The 21,770-nt window shown below is 41.0% G+C and overlaps 3 protein-coding genes and 1 long non-coding RNA gene across 6 annotated transcripts in view; 1 reads left to right on the top strand and 3 right to left on the bottom strand.

Annotated features, from left to right (window-relative positions):
• The window catches only part of LOC141753921 (uncharacterized), a 31,021-nt gene extending 24,542 nt beyond the window's left edge, over positions 1 to 6,479 (bottom strand). Inside the window, exon 1 of one of the 2 annotated variants that reach the window (XR_012590543.1) lies at positions 6,401 to 6,479. This is a non-coding gene — a long non-coding RNA (uncharacterized LOC141753921). Of the gene's footprint in view, positions 1 to 2,593; positions 3,352 to 6,400 lie in introns of those variants that run through there. The other variant, XR_012590542.1, reaches the window with a different exon arrangement.
• Positions 6,480 to 6,555: 76 nt separating this feature from the next.
• On the top strand, positions 6,556 to 12,287 carry LOC141753923 (small ribosomal subunit protein eS19). The gene is made up of 6 exons (XM_074612603.1): positions 6,556 to 6,931; positions 7,122 to 7,192; positions 9,307 to 9,407; positions 10,807 to 10,990; positions 11,086 to 11,140; positions 11,819 to 12,287. The coding sequence occupies exons 2-6, from the start codon at positions 7,122 to 7,124 to the stop codon at positions 11,864 to 11,866; spliced, it is 459 nt and encodes a 152-aa protein (XP_074468704.1). The 5' UTR covers positions 6,556 to 6,931; the 3' UTR covers positions 11,867 to 12,287.
• Positions 12,288 to 12,372: 85 nt separating this feature from the next.
• On the bottom strand, positions 12,373 to 15,658 carry LOC141753922 (trypsin-like). Its single transcript, XM_074612602.1, has 5 exons — positions 15,333 to 15,658; positions 15,017 to 15,170; positions 14,240 to 14,493; positions 13,443 to 13,579; positions 12,373 to 12,547 (listed from the first exon to the last, which is right to left on the bottom strand). The coding sequence occupies exons 1-5, from the start codon at positions 15,370 to 15,372 to the stop codon at positions 12,398 to 12,400; spliced, it is 735 nt and encodes a 244-aa protein (XP_074468703.1). The 5' UTR covers positions 15,373 to 15,658; the 3' UTR covers positions 12,373 to 12,397.
• Positions 15,659 to 16,568: 910 nt separating this feature from the next.
• The window catches only part of kmt2ba (lysine (K)-specific methyltransferase 2Ba), a 34,380-nt gene continuing 29,178 nt past the window's right edge, over positions 16,569 to 21,770 (bottom strand). For both annotated transcript variants that reach the window (XM_074614561.1, XM_074614560.1), the window contains exons 29-36: positions 21,506 to 21,634; positions 21,009 to 21,127; positions 20,505 to 20,630; positions 20,080 to 20,341; positions 19,805 to 19,915; positions 19,592 to 19,675; positions 19,355 to 19,484; positions 16,569 to 18,525 (exon numbers count right to left, since the gene is read on the bottom strand). In XM_074614561.1, the coding sequence (XP_074470662.1) occupies positions 18,250 to 18,525; positions 19,355 to 19,484; positions 19,592 to 19,675; positions 19,805 to 19,915; positions 20,080 to 20,341; positions 20,505 to 20,630; positions 21,009 to 21,127; positions 21,506 to 21,634 (1,237 nt within the window). In that variant the 3' untranslated portion in view covers positions 16,569 to 18,249. The remainder of the gene's footprint in view (positions 18,526 to 19,354; positions 19,485 to 19,591; positions 19,676 to 19,804; positions 19,916 to 20,079; positions 20,342 to 20,504; positions 20,631 to 21,008; positions 21,128 to 21,505; positions 21,635 to 21,770) is intronic.

A 21,770-nucleotide genomic window follows, 5' to 3' on the forward strand; every position in this document is an offset into this window, starting at 1 on the left:
GAGGAACACATGAGATTCACAGAGAGCTGCTTCATAGAGAATCATGGGTCATGGCTGTGGACTGTAGACCGTGAATATACTGCGTGAAGTTACAAATATTATGCAGTCAGATATACGCTAGTTTTGGGAAGGGTAACTTTAAAAGTATGCACATTTTTTAAGCAAACCAATGATCGAATTAGACGATGAATTCAGAGATGATTTAAAGTACATTTAGGACATAGAAGTATTTAGCTTAAACAGCATGAGTTTTGTCAATTTGCACAGAGATGTACATAACTGAGGCAGACAGCCTGCAGCAAACTGTTCCTACTATAGGTGAAGTTATTCTATTTCCTCAGCCTTTAGGTGTCAGGCACTTAAGTCCATATGTGTGAATACTGCAGTATCTTTATGTAGCCGGGGCCTCTTCCCCTTTAAGGCCCAGAGTGTGTTGACCCTGCCAGTGAGTTCATACCATAAGCAGACCCATATAGCTTCTCCTCCAGAGCCTCTGATCACGACCCCGCTGAGCTGCCGCCTCAGTTATGTAAGATTACATAACACCAGGTCTGTCTGAGTAATATTTCATAACCTGGGGGTCCCACTATACTGCCCCGCAGGTTTGGCAACGTAAAAGTCAAATTTGAAAACAACTACGATCAAGTTGATGGCTCTGGGGGGGGGGGCAACTATCTCTCCTAACCTTCTAGCGTCTTTAGACGAAAATCGTAGACGTTTGGTTTTCCGCAAAATGTCGACATTAAAGACTTTTCCCTTCATTTTTCTTGAGAGCTACAGTGGAGGTCACGGAAAGGTCGAGCCTGCGACGCCACTAAACAAAAGCGTCCCCCCGCCTTGGCTTATCACAGAATGCAGTGATGCTGTCTGCCCATAAATGTCATATCATTGTGTATTAATCACATCATTGCATATGAATTCATTTAGCACACATTTAGACACTGAATATTTTTAGAAAACTAGGCCAGTGACTGTTATCTAACAGCCTCGACTATACAATTAGCTTTTTTTTTTATCTGCAGTATTTATTTTTGAAAATGACTGCGCTGTTTTTAATCCAAACTTTTTTTGACGACCATGTCCTCGCATAACTTCAATAACCTGGCTTCATTCAATTCAAAGATTTTAAACCACACAAAAATGACAGGAACAAGCACAAACAATCAAAGGGTGTTTCAGCACTTATCGTTTTAAAGTAACACACACTCACGCTAATAAAAAAACGTTGTCGGGGGAGGAACACACACACACACACACTCCCCTCGGAACGATACCAGTGGACAATCTTGGATTCAGATAACAACTGTGGCAAGTAATAGAGTAAATGTGGGCAGAGATAACAGGAGGCTATGTAAATAAAAAAAAACAGAACAGGCAGATATATAACACAGGAGAGGAAAAAAGGGAAAGGAAAGAGATGCCAGGAGATATCTGATGCTGATACCGCGGGAGAAAAGGGTATATCGATGGAGGTTACAGCAGATGGACTGCAGATGGACTGCAAATGGACGATGTCAGACTTGTAATATATATCGTATGCCTCTGTCTACTGTTCAGGCCCACTGTACCTATATACAATAACCCACTACTGTCGACATCTTTACCTAGCAGGGATGCAGACGTGCAGTAATTTGCACCAAAGGCTCCGTCTTTACCTGTAACTTCCCCACATCAAACAAAAGTAATCTCGCCCAAATGCGCAGGTTATTAAAATGAAAAAAAAACTTGTTGAAAAGAACACCAGTGTGTTACTTAGTTTACGCCCTGGAATAAATCCACCCTTATCTATTGTTGGTACCGAACCACATCTTGGACTGTGGGTTTTTGTCTTTACAGGCGGACCAACAGATAGATTGGGGATACCCGGATGAACGGATGGAAGATGGGATAGAAAAAGGAGAGAAGCATGGGAGGAGTGAAATATGCAGTGAGAGAAGAAAAAGAAGAAATCCCGCAGTACTTACGAGTATTTTCACCTCTCTGTTTCGCCTCATTACCTTGAATCTCAGTGCGTTTTATAACAAACACCATCATCGCACAATCATTTCATATGAAACATGAAACGTGAATGTACGCATGCGTATGCAGGAGTGACCGTACGCCACTGCCGGGCTCTGTTAACTCTAAATCACACCCCGGCATACTAACACACACATGCACAGATACACATGACTAATACAGATAGATACACACAGAAATGCACACACCTTTCATGTGTTTGCCTCCCATGCATGGGCCCCCTGAAACTGGGTGCAATCAGTGATCCCTTCCCAAAGCCCTCATCTAAATGTGAGCAGAGGTAATCCTTCAAGGAGAGGCAAAGAGAACAGCGATAACCCACGATAAAGAGGAGCTGAAGGAGGAAAGATAGTGAAAGAGGGAGAGAGGTGGAGCGCGAGATGGGATAGACGAACAGGATGGGGGGATTAGCAACCTAGGGAACACATTTCTCAAACAAGAAGGAAAAAAAAAAGAGTTGAAAAATGAAGTGAAGGCAAGGCAGAGGGGGAGAGGAGAATGGTTTCAAGATAAAAAAGGAAAGGCAAAGAGGATGCATGTATGGGAAAAGGAAAAGGACATACAGTATACTCACAGATGAATGAGAGGGTGACCGGAGAAGTGATGAAAAATCATGTCAAAAAACAAAAATCAAAGGCGACCACAGAGTGCGAGCCTGAGTTTGGCGAGAAGTCCAGTTTCTTCTCATTCTGGAGTTTTGTTTTTTCTCCTTTTTCCCGCGATTTTGCCAATTCCTATCCAGCCGTCCCTCCTTCCTAAGTCTATCCCCTACTGGTCCCCCTGCTCCTCTCTTCCCCCTCCTGTTTTTTCTTGCCTGTGCCGGTACTCTTTCTCCTACCTCTCTCTCTCTTTCTCTGTCTTTCTCGCTTTCTCCCGCAGACCATGCTCTCCATTTTCCCCTCATTCTTTGCCTCTGTCCCCTTCATCTGTCCATTCATCGGACACTCTTTTTTTCCTTTTTCTTCAACCCTCTGCTCCCGCTTCAGAATACAGATATACGATTTAAAAGAAAAAAAGGTTTCTGAACAGAAGAAGTCTGACAAAAACTGTAAGGAATAGAAAAAAAACTGTTAACAGGAAAGGACAAGCTGGTTTGTGGCATTCTGTCCAACGAAGGGACAATCCACGGCCTGCGTTTTTCAGGGGGCGCCACGCATAGTAGGGGTGATGTTGCCTCCGTACAGGAGGGCATAACCATAAGCAAAGAATGGCAAGCAAAAGAAAAAGAAGGAATAAAACTGAGCTCGTTGCGGTTGGTCTCCAGTGAAAGTAAGCGCGCGTGAGGGGAAGGAGTGGGAAGGACTCCGGGGTGTGTGTGTGTGTGTGTGTGTGTGTGTGTGTGTGTGTGTGTGTGTGTGTGTGTGTGTGTGTGAAGAGGTGGGAGGAGAGAGAAAGGAGAGCCAGCGAGAAGACAGAAAGAGAGAGAAAGAGAGAGAGAGACTGGGGGTTCATGGAGAAATATCCAAGAGGGAGGGATGGAGGAGGAGTGTGTCGGTGGGGAGAGGAAAGAGGAGGGGGCAGGAATAGGAATACATTTTTTTTTTGTCTTTTTTACGTTCACGCTATTCGAATTTTGTGCTTTTTTAATTTTTTCCCCCCTCTGTGCCGTGGCTAATACCTTCTCTTTCTGTTAGGAGAAAACAGAGAGGAAGAAAGAGGAAGAGAAAGAGCTACTGTGTGCTTTGTCTCCCGCCCCTGCCGTTCCTTTTCCTGGTTTCCTTTCTGCTCCGACTCTCCTCTATTCAGCCTATTTTCTGCACGTGCACTTGAACTCTAAATCCTGTTTGCTTTCCCCTCCCCTCTCTCCCTCTCTCTCTCTCTCTGTGTCTCTCTCTAACTGCGCATCTGTGTGTCTCTGCCTCTCTCTCTCTCTCTCTCTCTCTCTCTCTCTCCTAGGCAGAGGCTTGAAATAGTGCTAGCAGGCAGGAGAGAGCGAGCGGGAGGGAAAAAGGAGAGGGCGAGGGGGACAAAAAAGGGGAGAGAGATGTTGAGAGGGGGGGAGGGGAAGAAGCTTAGACGGGCTGACATAGAGAGCACAGGGCTGCTCTGTGTGTGTGTGTGTGTGTGTTTGTGTGTGTGTGTATGAACATGTCTGCACATTTGTAAACTCACATTGGCTTTTGATGCAGTGTTTCACACGCTGGTGGTAATCCGCATATCATGTTAGCCTACATACACCAGAAAAGGAATACATTACTTTTTGGGGTCAAGGAAAGAAATAATTAAAAACGGCAGGTTTTTTCTGTATATTCAGCAGTTTTATAGTATCAAACTACACGTATAACAAACTACGACTAAATGAAGCAATGCTTTGGAGACACACAATATAATTAGTGCTGCAAGGATTATAATTTTCTTGATTAATCACTCAGTCAAAAAATGTCACAAATAATGAAAGAGTCTTATCTCGAGCTAGCAGAGCCAAAAAGTGATGCCTTCAACGCGCTTATGTTTTTGAATTCAGAATCAAAACCCTAAAGGGATTCAATTTACAATGAAATGAGCAAATCTTCACATTTAAGAAGCTGTTACGAGCTAAATTTGGTATTTTTACCATTTTTACCTTTTCAAAACTTACACAATGAATCGGTTGTACTTTTTGTCAACTGACTAATCAATTAATTAACTAAACACATCTTCCTGTAACATGCATTTTAATCTTCAGTGCAAGCCTCTAATCGTGACATGCACACATCAGACTCGGCTCACATCGTATTTATAGATAATTGTTTGTATTATCCAATGCTAAGAAAATAATAGATTAAAGCAGCAGTGGGTAGAAGTGGAGCAAATATGATTTAAAAAAAGTTATTTCTATAAAACTGTCACGATATCCTGACAGTAGTGCATGAGACAGGTAATCTGAAAAAAAATCATGTGCCTCTGTGTCCTCCGGTGCTCCTAACGGCATCTGCAAGATTTCACAGACCGGAGGAAAACAACCAATTAGAGCTGATCTGGAGCCTTGCCGTCTCTGAGCAGCTGTCAATCACTCGTAAACTCCGACCAAACGGTCAAACTAGGCAGCGCTGATCAAATATGAATCAATATTCTGTTACTGTAATGTCTATTTCTCGCCTCAAATGTTTTCGGAAACATCTTGTAGTGCACTGTTTAGCTGTAAAATGAGAAAGTTTGTGACCTGGCAGTCATGTTGAGATCAGTTGAGGAAATACCAAGCACCGCCCACCAGCCTGAGCACAGCCAATAGGAACTCTCTCTCTCTCTCTGAAATGACCTGTGATTGATCAAAGTCTCCCGTCACGGGCTAGATTTTTTAAATCCTGAAAACAGAGCCATGAGGAGGTGCAGAAGTCTAGTTATCTCTCAGAACATTTGAATTACAATATGCTGAAAGGTTAGTATGGATTTCTTGCCGAATGATGCCAAAAACGTTCTGCCTACTGCAGGTTTAATTGATTAGCACATCCACAGAAATGAAAACCTTATAATTCAGATAAATTAATTCAATTATCAAGTTAACATTTGCTGATCACAATTTAAAAAATGCTTATTTCCTGCATTTCACATCACTACAGAACGACTACTCTGCAGTTTTATTGGCTTCATGTCCGAATAAGTGACAAAACCTTGATCTCCGTTACCTGGTTATTGGCATTTGCCATTATTTTTTACATTTTGTACACTGAATGTAAAACTTACATAATGTGAACTTGAGAAGTTTTGAATTTGCAGCTCCTGTAAAAATGTATTTTAAAGTTATGCTGAATGTCAATGCAGTTCAGTTTGCCTGCAGATACTGGTGCAGGTCTACAGAGGGTGGCATGAATGACGCTTTGAGATCCTTTAATTACTTTTTCTAATATAATGTCAGGGATTAAGGCAAAAGGGTGAGAAAAGAGGAGAAAGAGGGCAGGTCATGGAGATCAAGAGAGAAATTTGCTGAAAGCCTTGTCACCTTTCTTAGGGAAGCTTTCTCTGTATACCGTCTTTAGACATAACTATACATTTGTACCAGGAATTAGATCTTTTATTTATAAAAATACCCATAGTAGTCACTGCGTACTGCTTTGTTTTCCAAGAGCAGCAATCACCTTGGAAATCAGAGGCCTCAACACCAGCCTGAATCTAAAAAAATGGTGTGCCATTGGCAGCACACAGCCATCAATGATGAAAGACATCAATTATATTGAATGAAAAGCGCTATCTCATGGTCATCCTTTAAAAATGTATCATCATTTACATTAAGTTCAGAATCTCTCTCTCTCTCTCTCTCTCTCTCTCTCTCTCTCTCTCTCTCTCTCTCTCTCTCTCTCTTCTCAATGCAGCATATAAAAGTATTATAATAAAAGATGATGGCTGTATATGCAGGCAGTAAATGCTCCCACTTTGTATATATGTATAAGAAAAGCTTACTAACCATCCACTTGTGATGTCTTCCTCAATGAGTTGCTTTCTCCTCGCCAGCTGACTGCAGCACACGTCTTGAAAAAGCCTTTCAGTCTGGTAAAAAAAAAAGAAGAGAAATGGGCCAGAGATGTTAAAATGGGTGCAACAACACAACACAACACCACCCTCTGCTGGGACTCACTGGGAACAGCTCAAGCTCACACACCCAGCATCATCAAGAGTCGTTTTTAACATCATTTAACCATCAATTTGACACATACACAAGGCATACTGTTAAAAAAATATGCATGGAGAATACTACCCTTGGTGTGTGGGTTACTTTGAGGCAGAGTTAAGCAGGAATTTCAAGCTGCTGGTGAGGTTAATTCAGGCTACAGTATCATCCTCTCCATCCTCTCTCCAAATGAGGGCAGCATCCCTCCCTCTCTCCTCAGCATCAGCATCCTTCCACCGCATTAGCTGCTGCTGTCGGCTAAACTGGGACTAAACTCCACCCTGAACTCGACCAACCTGGCTGTCAGCTTTGCAGGGTATATGCAAAGTAAGATATTTGTTATTACTAGATATTATGAGAGATGCATGCGTTGCTAACGTTAGCAAAGAGTTCCTGCTGCTGCTGCATGCTGCTGCAAAGGGGTGGTGCATTTGGGCTCCTAATTAAAGCCACTATGTGACTGATTTAAAATGTAATATTTAAACTCACCTCTTGTTTCCAATGTGCCTTTTTTTAGATGCCCAGTGTCACGGTGAAGGATGTCAACCAGCAGGAGTTTGTGAGGGCTCTGTCAGCTTTCCTCAAAAAGTGAGTAAAACTCAGGGACATGTCTGAACTAGTTAGATGACTGGCTGATGTCCAACTGTCAATCAAACAGGCTGATGGTGTATAGGGCCTATGTAGTAACAACATCAAGGCTCTAACATAGCAGTTCACCTTTAATGTAATGAGAAAATACATTGTATTTTTATGTATTTAAAGCTGTGGTTATTGATTTCATGTGACATATTATTTTTAGTTTTTATTTACAGGGAAGGTTTAGCAATGCACTGTAGAGCAAGACTTTATGTTTTGGACTTATGCCTCAAGAATGGTTGAAAAAAGACAAATATTTATTAAATATATTTCTGGTAGCTGGTAAAAAAGGCTCTTACGAGGAAGTGGTTATCACAGGAGAGCCCAACTCTGAATACATGGATGGACATCACAATGGACATTTACAAAATGGAGAGGATAACAGCATATGTTAACCATAAACTGGAATTATTTGTGTCACGCTGGGACAACTGGGTCAACTATGTAACACCCCCACAGGCCAGATTTTATTTTACAAATCTCTGATTGTATGATAATGAAAAGATCACTCCCTATTTGTTCATACCATTGTTTTCAATGTTTGTTTTTATGTGTATAACAAATCTTAAAATACGGCACTTTAGACAGACATGGTTGGGTGGTGTATGTATACAGGATCTGTAAATTATGTCATGTATGTTTGTTGCCAATAGTGTCAATACAAATATAATTAAAAAATAAAATAAAATAAATGCACTGTAGAGACACTGTTAGTTTCGATAGATAGCACAGAAAATCTGATAGTTTAATGTGATGTAAAAGCATACCACAATGTAGGGTACAGTAAGGCCACCAAACTCATTATATGAATTATATAGCACATATATTTAGCACACATATTTTTTTTATCATACTTGTAACAACGCAGGTAAGATGTTAAGGGCTTGGCAATGTGGCCAAAATCGTCTATCGCGATATTGGTCATTTCATATCTCGATAACAATATATATCATAATATAGCATGTTTTCTGGTAATTCATTAAATAAATAAATAGTCTATAATAATAACCAAATGGTAAAGCTTATTTTTGTATACCCCTTTGTGAATTAAATACTTGACAAATATAAAGTACTGAGTGTTTTCTCATTTTAGGAACTGAACAGTTTGAAATTATAGAGAAAAAGAAATAAATATAGGCCTACGATAGACATTTTTATATCGTCTTGATGATAAATATCGTCATATTGCTCCGCCCATGCCATAATTGACGTATATCAGATGTTGAAGAAGTGTACATTTAAAGCATTTTTTAACAGAAACGAACCCTAACCCAACATGGTGCAACAGTATCTGAAACATGACTAACTAGTCTTGAAGTACGACATCAGTATGAGGATTCAGAATACTTTTATAGAGCAAATATTGAAGACATTAGATTTTACCAAACACAAATTAGAAATTTGGCTGTAACATTTAAAAATCTTCCTCATAGTCATTTTTCCTTCGATGTGAGAGCATGGGACCAAATGTATGGAGTCACAGCTGATCACAATTGTTTCTCATGATCAGAGAAACTGGTCAATTTAATTACATTTTACTGCAGATAGTTCTGTACTTGTAATAATTTTCCTTTTCTTAAGGGTGTCATCCTCTTCGATGTAGCCTACAGTTCTACAGCGCATGATGCTTCTACACAATCGGACTTCCTTTTGCAACCAGAGGAGTCGCCCCCTGCTGGCTATTAGAAAGAATGCAGGTTTAAGACACTTGCACTGTTGGCTTCACTCTTCAGACCTGGAGATTTCCCCTTGCGCTGACATTACTTCCCAGAAAGCTAGCATGCCTTCACAAGCTGTGGCGGAGAGACAGCGTTGTACATGGACAAGATTTGTTCCTCTTCAGTGGCAGTAAACACAACACGCCGATAATCAGAGTTAAACAAGATAATTAGGGCAAACAGTTATGCTAACCGCGAGAAACAGCACATGACTATGGCTATGTAGCCTACTGGCACACACACAGTAATAAATACAAAATGACATAAAACATAATGTGTTAAATGAATCCCATTTTCCTGCACCTTATGTTGTTGATTCATCACATGAACTGATAATTGATTTTTCAGGTCTGGCAAACTGAAAGTCCCAGAATGGGTTGACACTGTGAAGCTCGCCAGGCACAAGGAGCTGGCTCCCTGCGATGACAACTGGTTTTACACCAGAGCAGGTTGGTTACACTGGAAGTGTTTCCTATGCATCAATTCATCTGCAACAGCTGACATGATTAGTAGATTAATTGATTATTCTTCTTAAGCAATTAACCAAATATAAATGTGACAAATCTGTAGATTCCAGCTTCTCTAATTTTAGGGTTAGCAGCTTTTCTTTATCTCAAACTGTTACTTTAACAGTGGCTCAGACACAATAAGCAATTGGATGACAACATCATGTGTCTTTCCTTTCATTTTATTGACTAAACAGTTAACCAAATAAATAATTGCTTTATTAAGCGACAATGACAATATTCATTAGTTACAGCCGTACCTTAGTGAAATGAAATGTTTTTCAGTATTTCCTTTGTGTCAGTAATAATAAAGGATATTTATGGACTATACCAGTGGTTCTCAAACCTTTACCTGTCAAAGATCTCATATAGAACTGTTTCTCAAAGGAACAGTGTGTAACATTTCGGGGGATTTATTAGCAGAAATTAAATATAATATTCATAACCATGCTTTCATTAGTGTATAATCACCTGAAACTAAGAAAGAGAGCAGGTCCTCTTCACGGAGTTCGCCATGTTTCTACAGTAGCCCAGAACGGACAAACCAAACACTAGCTCTAGAGAGAGCCTTTCACGTTTTTTTTTTTTTTTTACCTGAAGGCCACCGTAGTTCTCTGACACATTTGTGAAACTGCGGTAACGTGAGCCGCAGAGTGCAAAACCTAGTAACGCCAGTCGCCGTCTGACTTCCGTTGCTCCTAAAGTGGTGTTATTATGGTAAGGATGGCAAACAGCTTTACCACAGTTTTGCACTTGCCGGTTCATGTTACCACAGTCTAGGAAAGGGAGGAGTGAGCAGAGGGGTACTCAGTTGGTTGCAATCTGCAACCACACCACTAGATGTCGCCAAATCCTACACACTGTACCTTTAAGTATGATTTTACACTAAATTAAATAGCTCTGTATTGTGAGATGTACAGTGACGTTACCAACACCAAAGCAGTGAAATAATTAATTAGTGAAATACTATAGATTTACGTTTTGCTCGACGTGTAGCCTGTTAATCATCTCAAGTACTGCTGGTCTCTGGACCCTATTTGAGGAATCCATGTGATATATGATTATACACAAAACACTTGTGTAATATTTGTCAGTCCTTTCATGAGTAGATTTTCCATAGCTGGTACAACATATACAATAAAAGCATTATGCACACAATCCTCTCTCTCAGCTGTTGTGTATGTTATCTACTTAAACATATTGACTTCAGAGAATATGTCACACATTTGATAAGTTGGAATGTTTGATTTCATGTCTTTCGGGTGAACAAGTCAAGAGCGTTTCAGATGATAAATCAAGGACATATTGCAACATGTGTACTGTTTGACCTTTGTCTCACCAGCATCCACCGCTCGTCACCTGTACCTGCGAGGAGGGGTCGGCGTGGGCTCCATGATCAAGATCTACGGAGGGCGTCAGAGGAACGGCGTGTGCCCCGCCCACTTCAGCGTGGGCTCCAGGAATGTGGCGAGGAAGGTCCTCCAGGCTCTGGAGGGCCTCAAGATGGTGGAGAAGGACCCAAATGGGTGAGACAGAGAGAGAAAGAGAGAGAGTAAAGCTATATTTAAGACTGTTATGGTGATTTGAATAAGTGATGTGTTATTTTAACGTGTGTTTCCAGTGGACGGAGACTTACCTCTCAGGGCCAGAGAGATCTGGATAGGATCGCTGGTCAGGTGGGTTGTTGAACTTTCATTAGCTGCAGTTCTTATTGGCTCATGCATGTATGAAATGAGTGCATTCAAACACAATAGAATGGCTCCCTCTTGTGTTCTTTGTCATTTATTGCCATAATGATCATGACTAAGCTAAACCTTTACTGTAATGCTTGTACTTACGTAGTTATGTTAGATATTTATTGTCTTGCCATTTTCTGAGTTTTCATCTTCAAAATTAAAATCTCCACCACTGATGTAGAAAAGAACAGAGTAGAAGAAGTCCTTTTTGATGCTGCTGCAGTGTTTATTGATGTATATGTGCATGCTGCAAATATACTTATTTTAATATTATTATTATTATTCAGTAGGTTGTATTTTCTATTTTATGTAATGCATTGCATTTCATCTGATTTGTATCTTCTTTTATCAAGTGTTTTATTTTCTATCTTGTTTTACATTAATTATGGCATCCAATCCGTTTTAATGTTATTTCTATGTCTATTTTCCTTTATTGTAAAGCACTTTGAGCTGTATTTCTTGTATGAAAGGTGCTATACAAATTAAGTTATTATTATTATTATTATTATTATTATGCCATCCCTAAATGATTTTATGACCCGTGCACATGCTTCCCTGTTTGATGCGGCTGCATGGCTATCCCCTCTGCTCTCTCTGTCTTTTCCTTTGTATGTTCAGGTTGCCTCAGCAAACAAGAAACAGCGAAGTTTACAAAGCGCCATCTGAGGAATGCATGCAAAGAATCCAGACAAGTGAAATGCAGTTATGCCTTATACTGCTTATTTACTCAAGTTTGCTTGTCTCCCATATCACTCAAGTGCCCACAGTAACCAAGTACAAAAGGCATTTCAGAGAGATGCATGCGTCTATAGTACAATAAGTACAAATTAAATATTATACGTGGATGTTTTGCAAAAGTTTTAGGTTTATTTTTGTTCCTTTATTCATTATGGATTTCAAGACAGCAGTGGCCTTGTGACAGCACAGAATGGATGCAGAAAATATATAGTATTACCAAGCAAAGCATGTTAATATTGTTTTAACAACAACTGTGAAACTCAATGTAGAAAAAAATTAATTCAGTGAATGCTGATGTATATTTTTATTCATTTCTTCAATTCTCCAGAATATTATGCCTGAACATGTGATTCCTGAGATGTATATGAATGAAACAAATAAACTTCCAAATAAACTGAGTATGCACACTGAGTATGGTGTTGTAATGTCATGCTTGCACGTGGATGTATGGATGTGTGTTTAGTTGTTGCGCATAGTGGTGCCGATCCAGCTGTTGTAGCGACACACACGGGCGTAGACGCTGGGGTGTCCCTTCATGGCGCAGTCGTAACCCCAGGACACGACGCCCTGCAGCTGACCGTTACACACCAGAGGACCGCCAGAGTCTCCCTGCAGCACAAGCAGAAGAAAAGGGTTACAGACTGCAACCAACATGGCAGCCGGCTCCATGAAGAGGACCTGCTCCATGTGTAGATATAAACGGCTCGTTCTAAGCTAACAAAAACACAACAATGCTATTTCCAGGTGATTATACACTAAAGAAAACATACTTATTAATAATATTATTCCATTTCTGCCAATAAAATCCCGCTAAAAGTTACACACTGTCCCTTTAAATGTTTGTATTAAAGAGTAACACCAGCGTTTTGCTGCCCTCTCCTGTTTCACCTTTGGGTGAGATCAGAAGAGGGTGAAAAATATATACTAATACCACCTATATGTGTTATTATAAAATCACTATGTTGACAGATATTTGCTTTATAACATATAATCATGCAGGTGGTTCATGGTGAGTTGGGGATTTTCAGAGACTTTTAATCACAAAAATATAATTATCTACTACAGTATATCTCCTGTTTCATGAATATAGCGTTACATTTTAGGCATCCTACAACTATTGTTTTACCCAGATTCTTTCTCTAATCTTTAAGTTTCATTAAAATCACATTGATCATAAAAACTAGAAGAGGAAACACGTTCAGAGGGTTAACGTGTCTATTGCAATACTGTTGCATCATCTTCCTGCAGTCAATGATACAGACACAGCAGTGGCAGTGGTGTAATTTAAAAAGTGGGCACACTGAAAATGTATATCTCTATTTTTAATTAAAGGATTTCAGAGTGGATAAAAGCATCATTTGCATTGAAGGAGTAAGCAAACTCAATTCTCAGTGAAAATAAGTGCTATAGTAGTGTGTGCTTTTGTCACAGACTCTTTGTGCTGCTGGATGAGATAAGCACCGCCCGACTCCCTGTGTGTTCACTGTGGTTTAGTCCAACTCACTTGGCAGCTGCTGGCGCCTCCATGCATGAATCCGGAGCAAACCATGTTCTGGGTGAAGATGTGGGGGTAGGCGTTCCTGCAGATCCTGTCATCGATGATGGGCTGCCTCAGACACTGCAGCCTGTCAGGGTAGTTGTCTGTGGGGTGAGAGGGCAAGTCTCAGTTACTGTACCTACCTTTATGTAAATACAACATTTACTCCGTATATAACATGGAAATGTGGTATTGAGTATAATATGAGCAATGTAGTGATGAGTTTGGTGGCTGCCACATCTCCAATGTGAACATTTGATGCTTTCATCTATTTAATATCATTGTAAACTGAATACATATTTTGGGTTTGCGGTGTATGCCTCCACCAACCAGTCAAGTTGCAGTTTACATCCACGTCTGTCCAAAATGTCATCACTTCATCATTTTATCCTAATAGACATTTGTGTGAAATTGTCAGAATTTCCGTATGAATTCTTGCGTTATGGCCAAAAACGTGTTTTGTGAAGTCACAGTGACTTTGACCTCTGACCGCCAACATCTAATCAGTTCATCCTTGAGTCCTTGAGACGTTTGTACCAAATGCCTTTTACCAAGAAATTCCCTCCAGGCATTCATGAGATATAGCGTTCACAAGAACGGACTGGAAGGACGGGCGACCCGAAAACATAATGCCTCCGGCCACGGCTGTCGCAGGTGCAGAGGCATAACATGAATAACTCAGTGCTGTACGAGTCATCCTACAATATCATTTGAGACCACACACATAACCTTTCTCCTTTCTCTCTCTCAGCTTCCAGACTTACCTCCGTTGGCGGAGGTGTTGCCCCACCCGGACACCAGGCAGTTCTCGTCGGCCTCAGGGCAGCGAGAGGGCAGGGCCACGGTCTGGACGTTGCTGTTGAGGGTGGCGGGGCGGCTCAGTTTGATCAGCATGATGTCGTTGTCCAGGTTGTAGCTGTTGTACTGCGGGTGCCTGATCATCTTTGCCGCATCGATCCACTGCTCCGTGCCCTCATTCACAGCGATGTTGTGCTCGCCAAGACGGACCTGGATACGACTGGAGGACGTATGAAAGTTAAACCCTGGTACTGACCGCATACTGTATAGGCACAGGTGGACTCAAGGGGGACCCGCTAGCTGCACATTATTCCGCTTATTACACGGCTACTTACTTAAGAAATCAATAATTTAACGCAAAAATGTTCCGCCAGAGTCCGAGATCAGAACTGCGTCCATAGCAACTGTCTGTTATACATAGCAACGGCCTGCTATAAAGAAATAACAGACCGTAGAACGCCGTGATTGACCAATCAGAATGGAGTATTCAACAAAGCTGTGTAAACAGAAACATAATGCAGTGTCATATGTGCACTGGTGCCCCACTACGTGCAACAGGTGCCCTTCTTCATTTTCTCCGTCCCTGCCCCTCAGACAGCCCGAGTCCGCCACTGTGTACAGGTACTGACGCACTATCACTATTGATCAATGCTTTGCTTGCTTTGATATTAGGAGATTTCATGACTTGCAGGGCATATGACATAAGTTGATTGCAATGCAAAAAAGTGACTTCCTGTACTCACGACTTGTAGCAGTGAGCAGCAGACACCACCCACTGGCTGGAGATGAGGGATCCACCACAGAAGTGGTACCCGGCGTTCAGAGACACCTGGTAGGCAACAGAGTGTCTGGGACACTCGTACCCTCCGACAACCTTATCATCCTCAGCTGCAGCAACTGAAACAGCATGTGAGGTATACGAAATATACACTTAACATTGCCATGGATGAAAAGTAAAATACGTAAAAAGGTTTGTAGAAGTTAAAACTATTTTAAAACTAGTAAATTTAAAGTTATATATCAAAACAAGAGACAAAAACAGTGTGGTTAATCTCTTACACGCTGCTCCAAGCAAAGCCAGGAATATCAGGGCCTTCATGGTGACTCTCCTCTGAATGTTAGATAAAGTTCACCCTGTTAACTCTTTATATACTGTACACCTGTCCTGCCCTTTACGTTCCCAAGTTTCTCAATGTCAGAGGGTAAAAAACTCTGTTCTGGGAAAGAGCCATATGGCTGAAGGCAACAACAAGACCTTAAGTGATGTCAAAACTGAGGGATAAAAACTCCCAGGCCACTTAGGGAACCTCTGATTTAGAGATGCACCGATCCAACTTTTTCAGTCCCGATAGCGATGACTAGGCTTCAGGTATCGGCCGATTACGACTACTAATCCGATACCAAGCTGTATGCTTTACTGTGTGTGTACTGTGTGTGTACTGTGTGTGAAACTGTGACTTTATGCATCAGGCTCAACTTTGTTTTCATAACTTTGTAAAACAAAACGTAACAAATAAATACATAGATATAAATTAACTGAATTGTTATTTATTATTAAAATAATAAAACGTGCACCAACAACTTGGTAAAAAAAAATCTTAAAAATTAACAGGAAATACAATTTAAGTGTCAATCTTTTTAATGCAGCGACAAATTAGTCAAAATTTAGTATATAATTTATATAAACAGAGAATTAAATCGATCGGCCCCGGTGTCACGATACCCAATCCAGCTATTTGAGTCAGTATCGGCTCAATATCGGTGCATCCCTACTCCGATTGAAAAGTACTCGTTATGTCATCAGCAATTATGTAATTTCAATTCATCAACAGCTTATTCAGTCGAGGATCAGCCCGGTTTCAGATGGTGATGTGTAATGGAACAGATGTCACATTTCTTACAGTGGAATATCTGCCCAGAAATACAGTAGCTTTCTTTATCTGTCGATATGCACGATAGCAGTTCATAGTTGGCAGGTGTCCCTGGTCTCAACTCAGCAGTGGGCTGCAGGAACATTCAATAGGTTTATCAGTAATCCATAGAAAACACGATAAGACGTTTCCAAAACGGCAGCAGTAACACTGGAGTGTTAGAGCACTGTGTATATTCAGCTTTCCCAAACAGGGACCACGAGATTATTGTTGCAGGAAAACGGACCGACAAACGATATCACACATTTTTACACACATAAAAAATACAATTATACATATTCACTTAAGAATCACAAGTGACATTTTAATTTGAGTTAATTTAATATTTACTCATTGGTAAAAACATTGGCAAATGGAAGGCAAATTTTTAACATTTCAAATTTTTATTGAACATAAATTAAAAAAAAAAAAAATTGTAGGTACAAAAATATTTAACAGGTTTAGAAATTCTTTATACAACTATGTACAAGGTAAGGATCCATAGTGAGCCGATAAAGTAACAGAGCTTTGTGTGACAATTATTAATCCTAAGAAAAACAAAACATACTTCCACAGCTTTCAACCTTAACTCCAGTATCCTATCTACATCCGTTAGCTGGGCGTGGCTGCACACACGGGAACATGAGCACAAAACATGGTGGCCACCTATTCTTTCAAAATAATTGCAGGCATAATAGCAAGTCAGTGTTTAAATAGCATTGATGTTTTTTTTTTGTTTTCATACCATCAAGAATGATTAGAAAGATTGAATAATGAGGAAAACGAGGAAGCTGTTTTTTCACCTAATGTGTAATTAAATTAAATCTCGCTTCATAACACCTTTGAGGTAGTACACCTGTGAGAGACAGAAACAGGAGGAAGAGGGGTTCAAAACAGACGCAACTCAGATTAAGTCATTACTCAGCAACAGCTTCGGTTCCGTTAGTCAGCCTTCACTTACAAATAGTTAAAAGCTCAACACATTTATTTCCATCAGCTTGTTGAATATACATTTATTGTTCAAATATACAAAAATACAAAAAGATTTATAAGGGACTGTGCAGAGCAAGATCACTATTATTCAGTTGAACCCTGCACCAAGGAAACGCTCCCTCATAGACCTTAAAATACACAAACAGCACAAATCAACAAATAAAGAACGGACTGTAATGGCGGGATAAAAGCATGGAGATCGCAGCATCTCTGCCGTCACAAATAAAAACAGGAAATTTCAACTGACTGAATGGATGTAGGGGGGGAAAAAAAGGTTTGGGTGACTATATTAAAACTACCTTTTGGGTTAAATGTCACCAGCGCCTAAAATATCCGAGTCCCTGCTCACAAGACTTGTAGTATCCAGACTGAGGTTAAAATGTAGCTGCACCACAATGTGCACGAGGAGTCAAAGTTGTCCCGTCTGCTGCGACGCCAGTGCTGCCAGAGAAGGTCGTGTCAAAGTAAGGTGCTGAATTAATTCTCCTCATCCTTCTCTGTGTGACCTTGTATTTACAAAAACACTCCAGTCGCCAGCATAATAGTAGATCCCCCTTTACACAGTAATAGCTGCAATCAGGTTATTTTAGTTTGCACCGTTTGTAGCTGGTAGTAGTTGCCTCCCGGCTGTTGTCTGGCCCCAGTTCCAGCAGAGGCTACTGACTAATTCAAAAATATAAAACTGAAAGAACGTGTTGTATGAGATGGTAACACGGTTCACAAATCCCCCAAAAAATCCATAATCAAACTGCACTTCCTCTCCAGCAAGTCTGCAATCACATAAATAGTTTTCATCCCAAGCATTGACATATGGCTCTAATCTGGTTTGTGTGACTGTTCACAGCAGTTCAGAGGACAGAAATAAGCAAACGCACGCCGTCCTCCCATCAGTCTATAAATTAAGCTTCCAACAAAGCCAAGACTTTCAGTAGATACAGGTCTGTGTATCGGCGACCTCACTCCTATGGCTACGTCGCAACAGTCGCCTTTATCTGTTCATCAAAGTCCACCTCCTGAATTCAAGTGCATTAAACATGATGGCTATTGGTAGTACGTGGTGTGTGCGTGTTGTACTAGTTCAGGAAGCGGCGGCAGCGTCTCGTCGAGCAGTTGCAGTGCAGCTTGCTGTTCTCGTCCTCGATGGGGAACTTGTAGTCGTAGGTCAGTTCTTCGCCGCGGTAGATCTTCCTCAGGGCGAAGATGACGATGTGCTTGCGTCCGTCCACGTTGATGACGCGGGAGTAGCAGTTGGGCTCGCACGAGTGGTTGATGAAACGGGCCGCGTTGCCTTGCATCGTCGCGTCCACCACGTCGAAGTCGTCGATGCGGAACATGTAACAGCCGATGCCCTGATGGAGGGTGATTAAACAACAGAGTTCACATTTCCAGTACATTCTACATCTTAAAATTATAATCCTCAAGGTTTTGATGAAACCAAATTCTGTTTTTGATACCATTTATGGTCGGCATCTTTTCTGCAATAGCCATTTAAAAGGTACAGTGTGTAGGACTTGGCAGCATCTGGTGGCGTGGTTGCAGATTGCAACGGAGTAACCCTCCGCTCTCTCCTCCCTTTCCTAGACTGTGGTAACGTGCGCCGCCGAGTGAAAAACTGTGGTATTTTTGTGGAGCGTTTGCCATCCTTACGTTAATAACACTACTTTAGGAGCAACAGAAGTCAGACGGCGGCTGGCGGTACCACGGTTTTGCACTCTGCGGCTCACGTTACCGCAGTTTCACAAGTGTGTCGGAGAACTACGGTGGCCTTCAGGTAATGTAAAAACGTGAAAGGCTCTCTCTAGAGCCAGTGTTTGGTTTGTCCGTTGTGGGCTACTGTAGAAACATGGTGGACTCCATGAAGAGGACCCGCTCCCTATGTAGATATGAAGGGCTCATTCTAAGCTAATGAAAACACAATGATTCTTAGTTTCAGGTGATTATACACTAATGAAAACAGTTATGAATATTATATTCCATTTCTGCTAATAGAGTCTCCGAAATGTTACGCACTGTTGCTTTAATGTATTTCCATTCTGTAATTACCTCTTTACAGTACTTTCATTGTGCCAACCTACACCCCATTTCATTACTGCTTCACACATTAATGTAGGCAGAAACTCTGTCTGTCTTTATGATGATGATTTTCTAAGTACAGCAGTGTGTATTATGTTTACTAACCTTGCCGTCATAATATTTCTCCCGCTTATCAGTCAGGACGGAGCGAATGACTGTGCCGGCGTACTCGATCACCATCTCGCCAGCCTCGATGTTCCTTTTGCAGAAAAGGCCGCGACCGTGAATTTCAGATCTAAGAGAGGATTACAGAACAGGAGACAATTAAATACATTTGAGCACACAAATTATTTTGGACATTAATAAAAATCTCACGCCTTTCTTATTGTTTTGTTTTTTTACCTGTAAACTCCTACTGCTTCTTTGGAGATTTTTTCCAGGTGTCTGTATCTCATTGCCATGGGAAGCTCACTGCTGGTGGCTCGCCTGTCAGAGAGAGACAGAGAAGGTGGCGTCAACATGGACATGGCATCTGCTAAATCTTTGTCGTGGTGCGCAGTGGGTTAAAATTTGAAGGTTCTGATCAAGCATGTGTAACAAATTTAATCCCCAAACCTGGAAGATTTCAGTGGGAATTCATCCTCCTCTTCATCGAAGGGGCCCACTATGACAGGAAGCACTCTGTGCTGGGATGCCAGGAAGTTGAACATATCAAAAGTTGCTTTCCTGATTATAGAAAGAGGAAGAAGAAAGAAAATATTATTAATTTGAGGTGTATTTAAATCACAATCAATAAACAAGAACAAAGAAACTAAGCCAAAACATTTAAATAAACCTTATTAACACTTCAAAATAAAAGCAGTTATGACAGAAAGTAACAGTGTCTGTACCGCGTGTAGACTTCAGTACGAGCGCAGCCGCTCGGATTGAGGGGAAGCTCTTCCTCGATGTAATCACAGCGGTGGAAGCGGAAGCGGTGGCGTTGGCAGTGTGCGGCACCCTGCAGTTGCTCCAGCAGGAAGATGACGGCATCGTGGACGACGCCGAGCACCCGCGGCCCGCTCATCCCGCCCATCCCGCCCAGAGGCAGCTGCTTCAGGTGGAAGCCCGCTCGAGCTTCGAGGACGCCGTCGATCACCGCACGCCAGGCAACTGAGGGAGGAGAGAGATGAGGAAATGGTGTGAGACTACGCTGCAAACATGCTGACAAGTTTCTCCTTTTTGTTGCTCTTCTCAAACACAACATGCCTAAAAGATTACTCCTCAGTACTTTTAACATATTCAGAGCACGGGACAGTAAACAAGCAGCTCTTACCCTCTATGCTGTTAGCCTTCACACTGAAGCCGTCATCGCTGGTGATCTCAAAACGCAGGTGGGGCTGGTTCATGTACGTCTTCTTTCTGTGTTTGGGCGTAGGTGCATCTTCTTCTGAGCTAAAACCTGTAGAATTAAATGAGTTGTAATTGCAAGTGTTACATACAACATTTCCTGAAAAGCAATGATACCTTTTAAATAATTAAACAACTATAAAATGAGATTATTAAGTACTAGAATTTGACTGGCAAATTTAAGAGCCAAGATATCATCTCAAATCGTCACGATACAAAGGGTTTAGTCTCTGAATGGCTTTTGTAAATGTTTTTATAATGACAGATTTCACTCGTAAGTGTGAAGAAAAAAAAGATCTCATGATTGTTTCAACATTTAATTACATAAAATTGCTTTTTTCCCCTGTCGACTCCGGGAAAATGAACTGTCGCACTGGTGACAACTAATTGAAATCCAAACAAATAAACATATAAACGTTTAGTTGCAAACCTGAATAAGGGCCCCATTCGGAGAGGTCTCCGTGGGGGGCGCTGACCCACATGTGTGAATTACCCTGGATGAGACTGCCGGTTTGTGCGCGTGAAGGTGGACTATCAACCCGAGAATGCCTGAGCAGAAGGGACAAACAAATAAGTAAAAGAATAAACAATAAATGTAAGTACTAGAAAACATTTGAGGAAAAAAAAATATGAACACATTTCAATAATTTATTCAGAAAACGTATGTTCATCTCCAAAATGAAGCTTGTTTTGGCAAGAAATAATACTTGTTAGATGAATTAAATAGTTTGAAACATAACGTACTTAAATAGCTGGTAATGCAAAATGTTCTCCTTTTAAAAATAAAATGGTCTTACATTTCTATTTCTCAAACATGGTGGGTAAAATTGATCTTTAAATTCATGTAACCTGACACTAATCATTTACCTTTTTGTTACTTCATAGCAGAGTAACAACTTAATGAGCGTCCCTTTGAGGTGAACTAACCTGGAGGGTGTAGGAGGTGGTGGTGGAGCAGTAATCCTCAACTGCTCGGGCTCATGCGACATCTTCTCCTGGTCCATGTCAAGGATATCCGTCATTGTTGGAGCTTTCACTCTCGCACCACTTGGTCTGCTGAAGAAAACATTTTGGTGACTTAATACACGGATTCCTGAGACTTCCTGAGAGAAACATAACAGCACTGTTGCGGTTAGCTTCAATAGGGTTGTCAAAAAGTACATGTTAATGCACCGTAACAACAATACACGGC

This window comes from Sebastes fasciatus, chromosome 17 (assembly GCF_043250625.1).
Source record: "Sebastes fasciatus isolate fSebFas1 chromosome 17, fSebFas1.pri, whole genome shotgun sequence".
Taxonomy (NCBI): Eukaryota; Metazoa; Chordata; class Actinopteri; order Perciformes; family Sebastidae; genus Sebastes; species Sebastes fasciatus.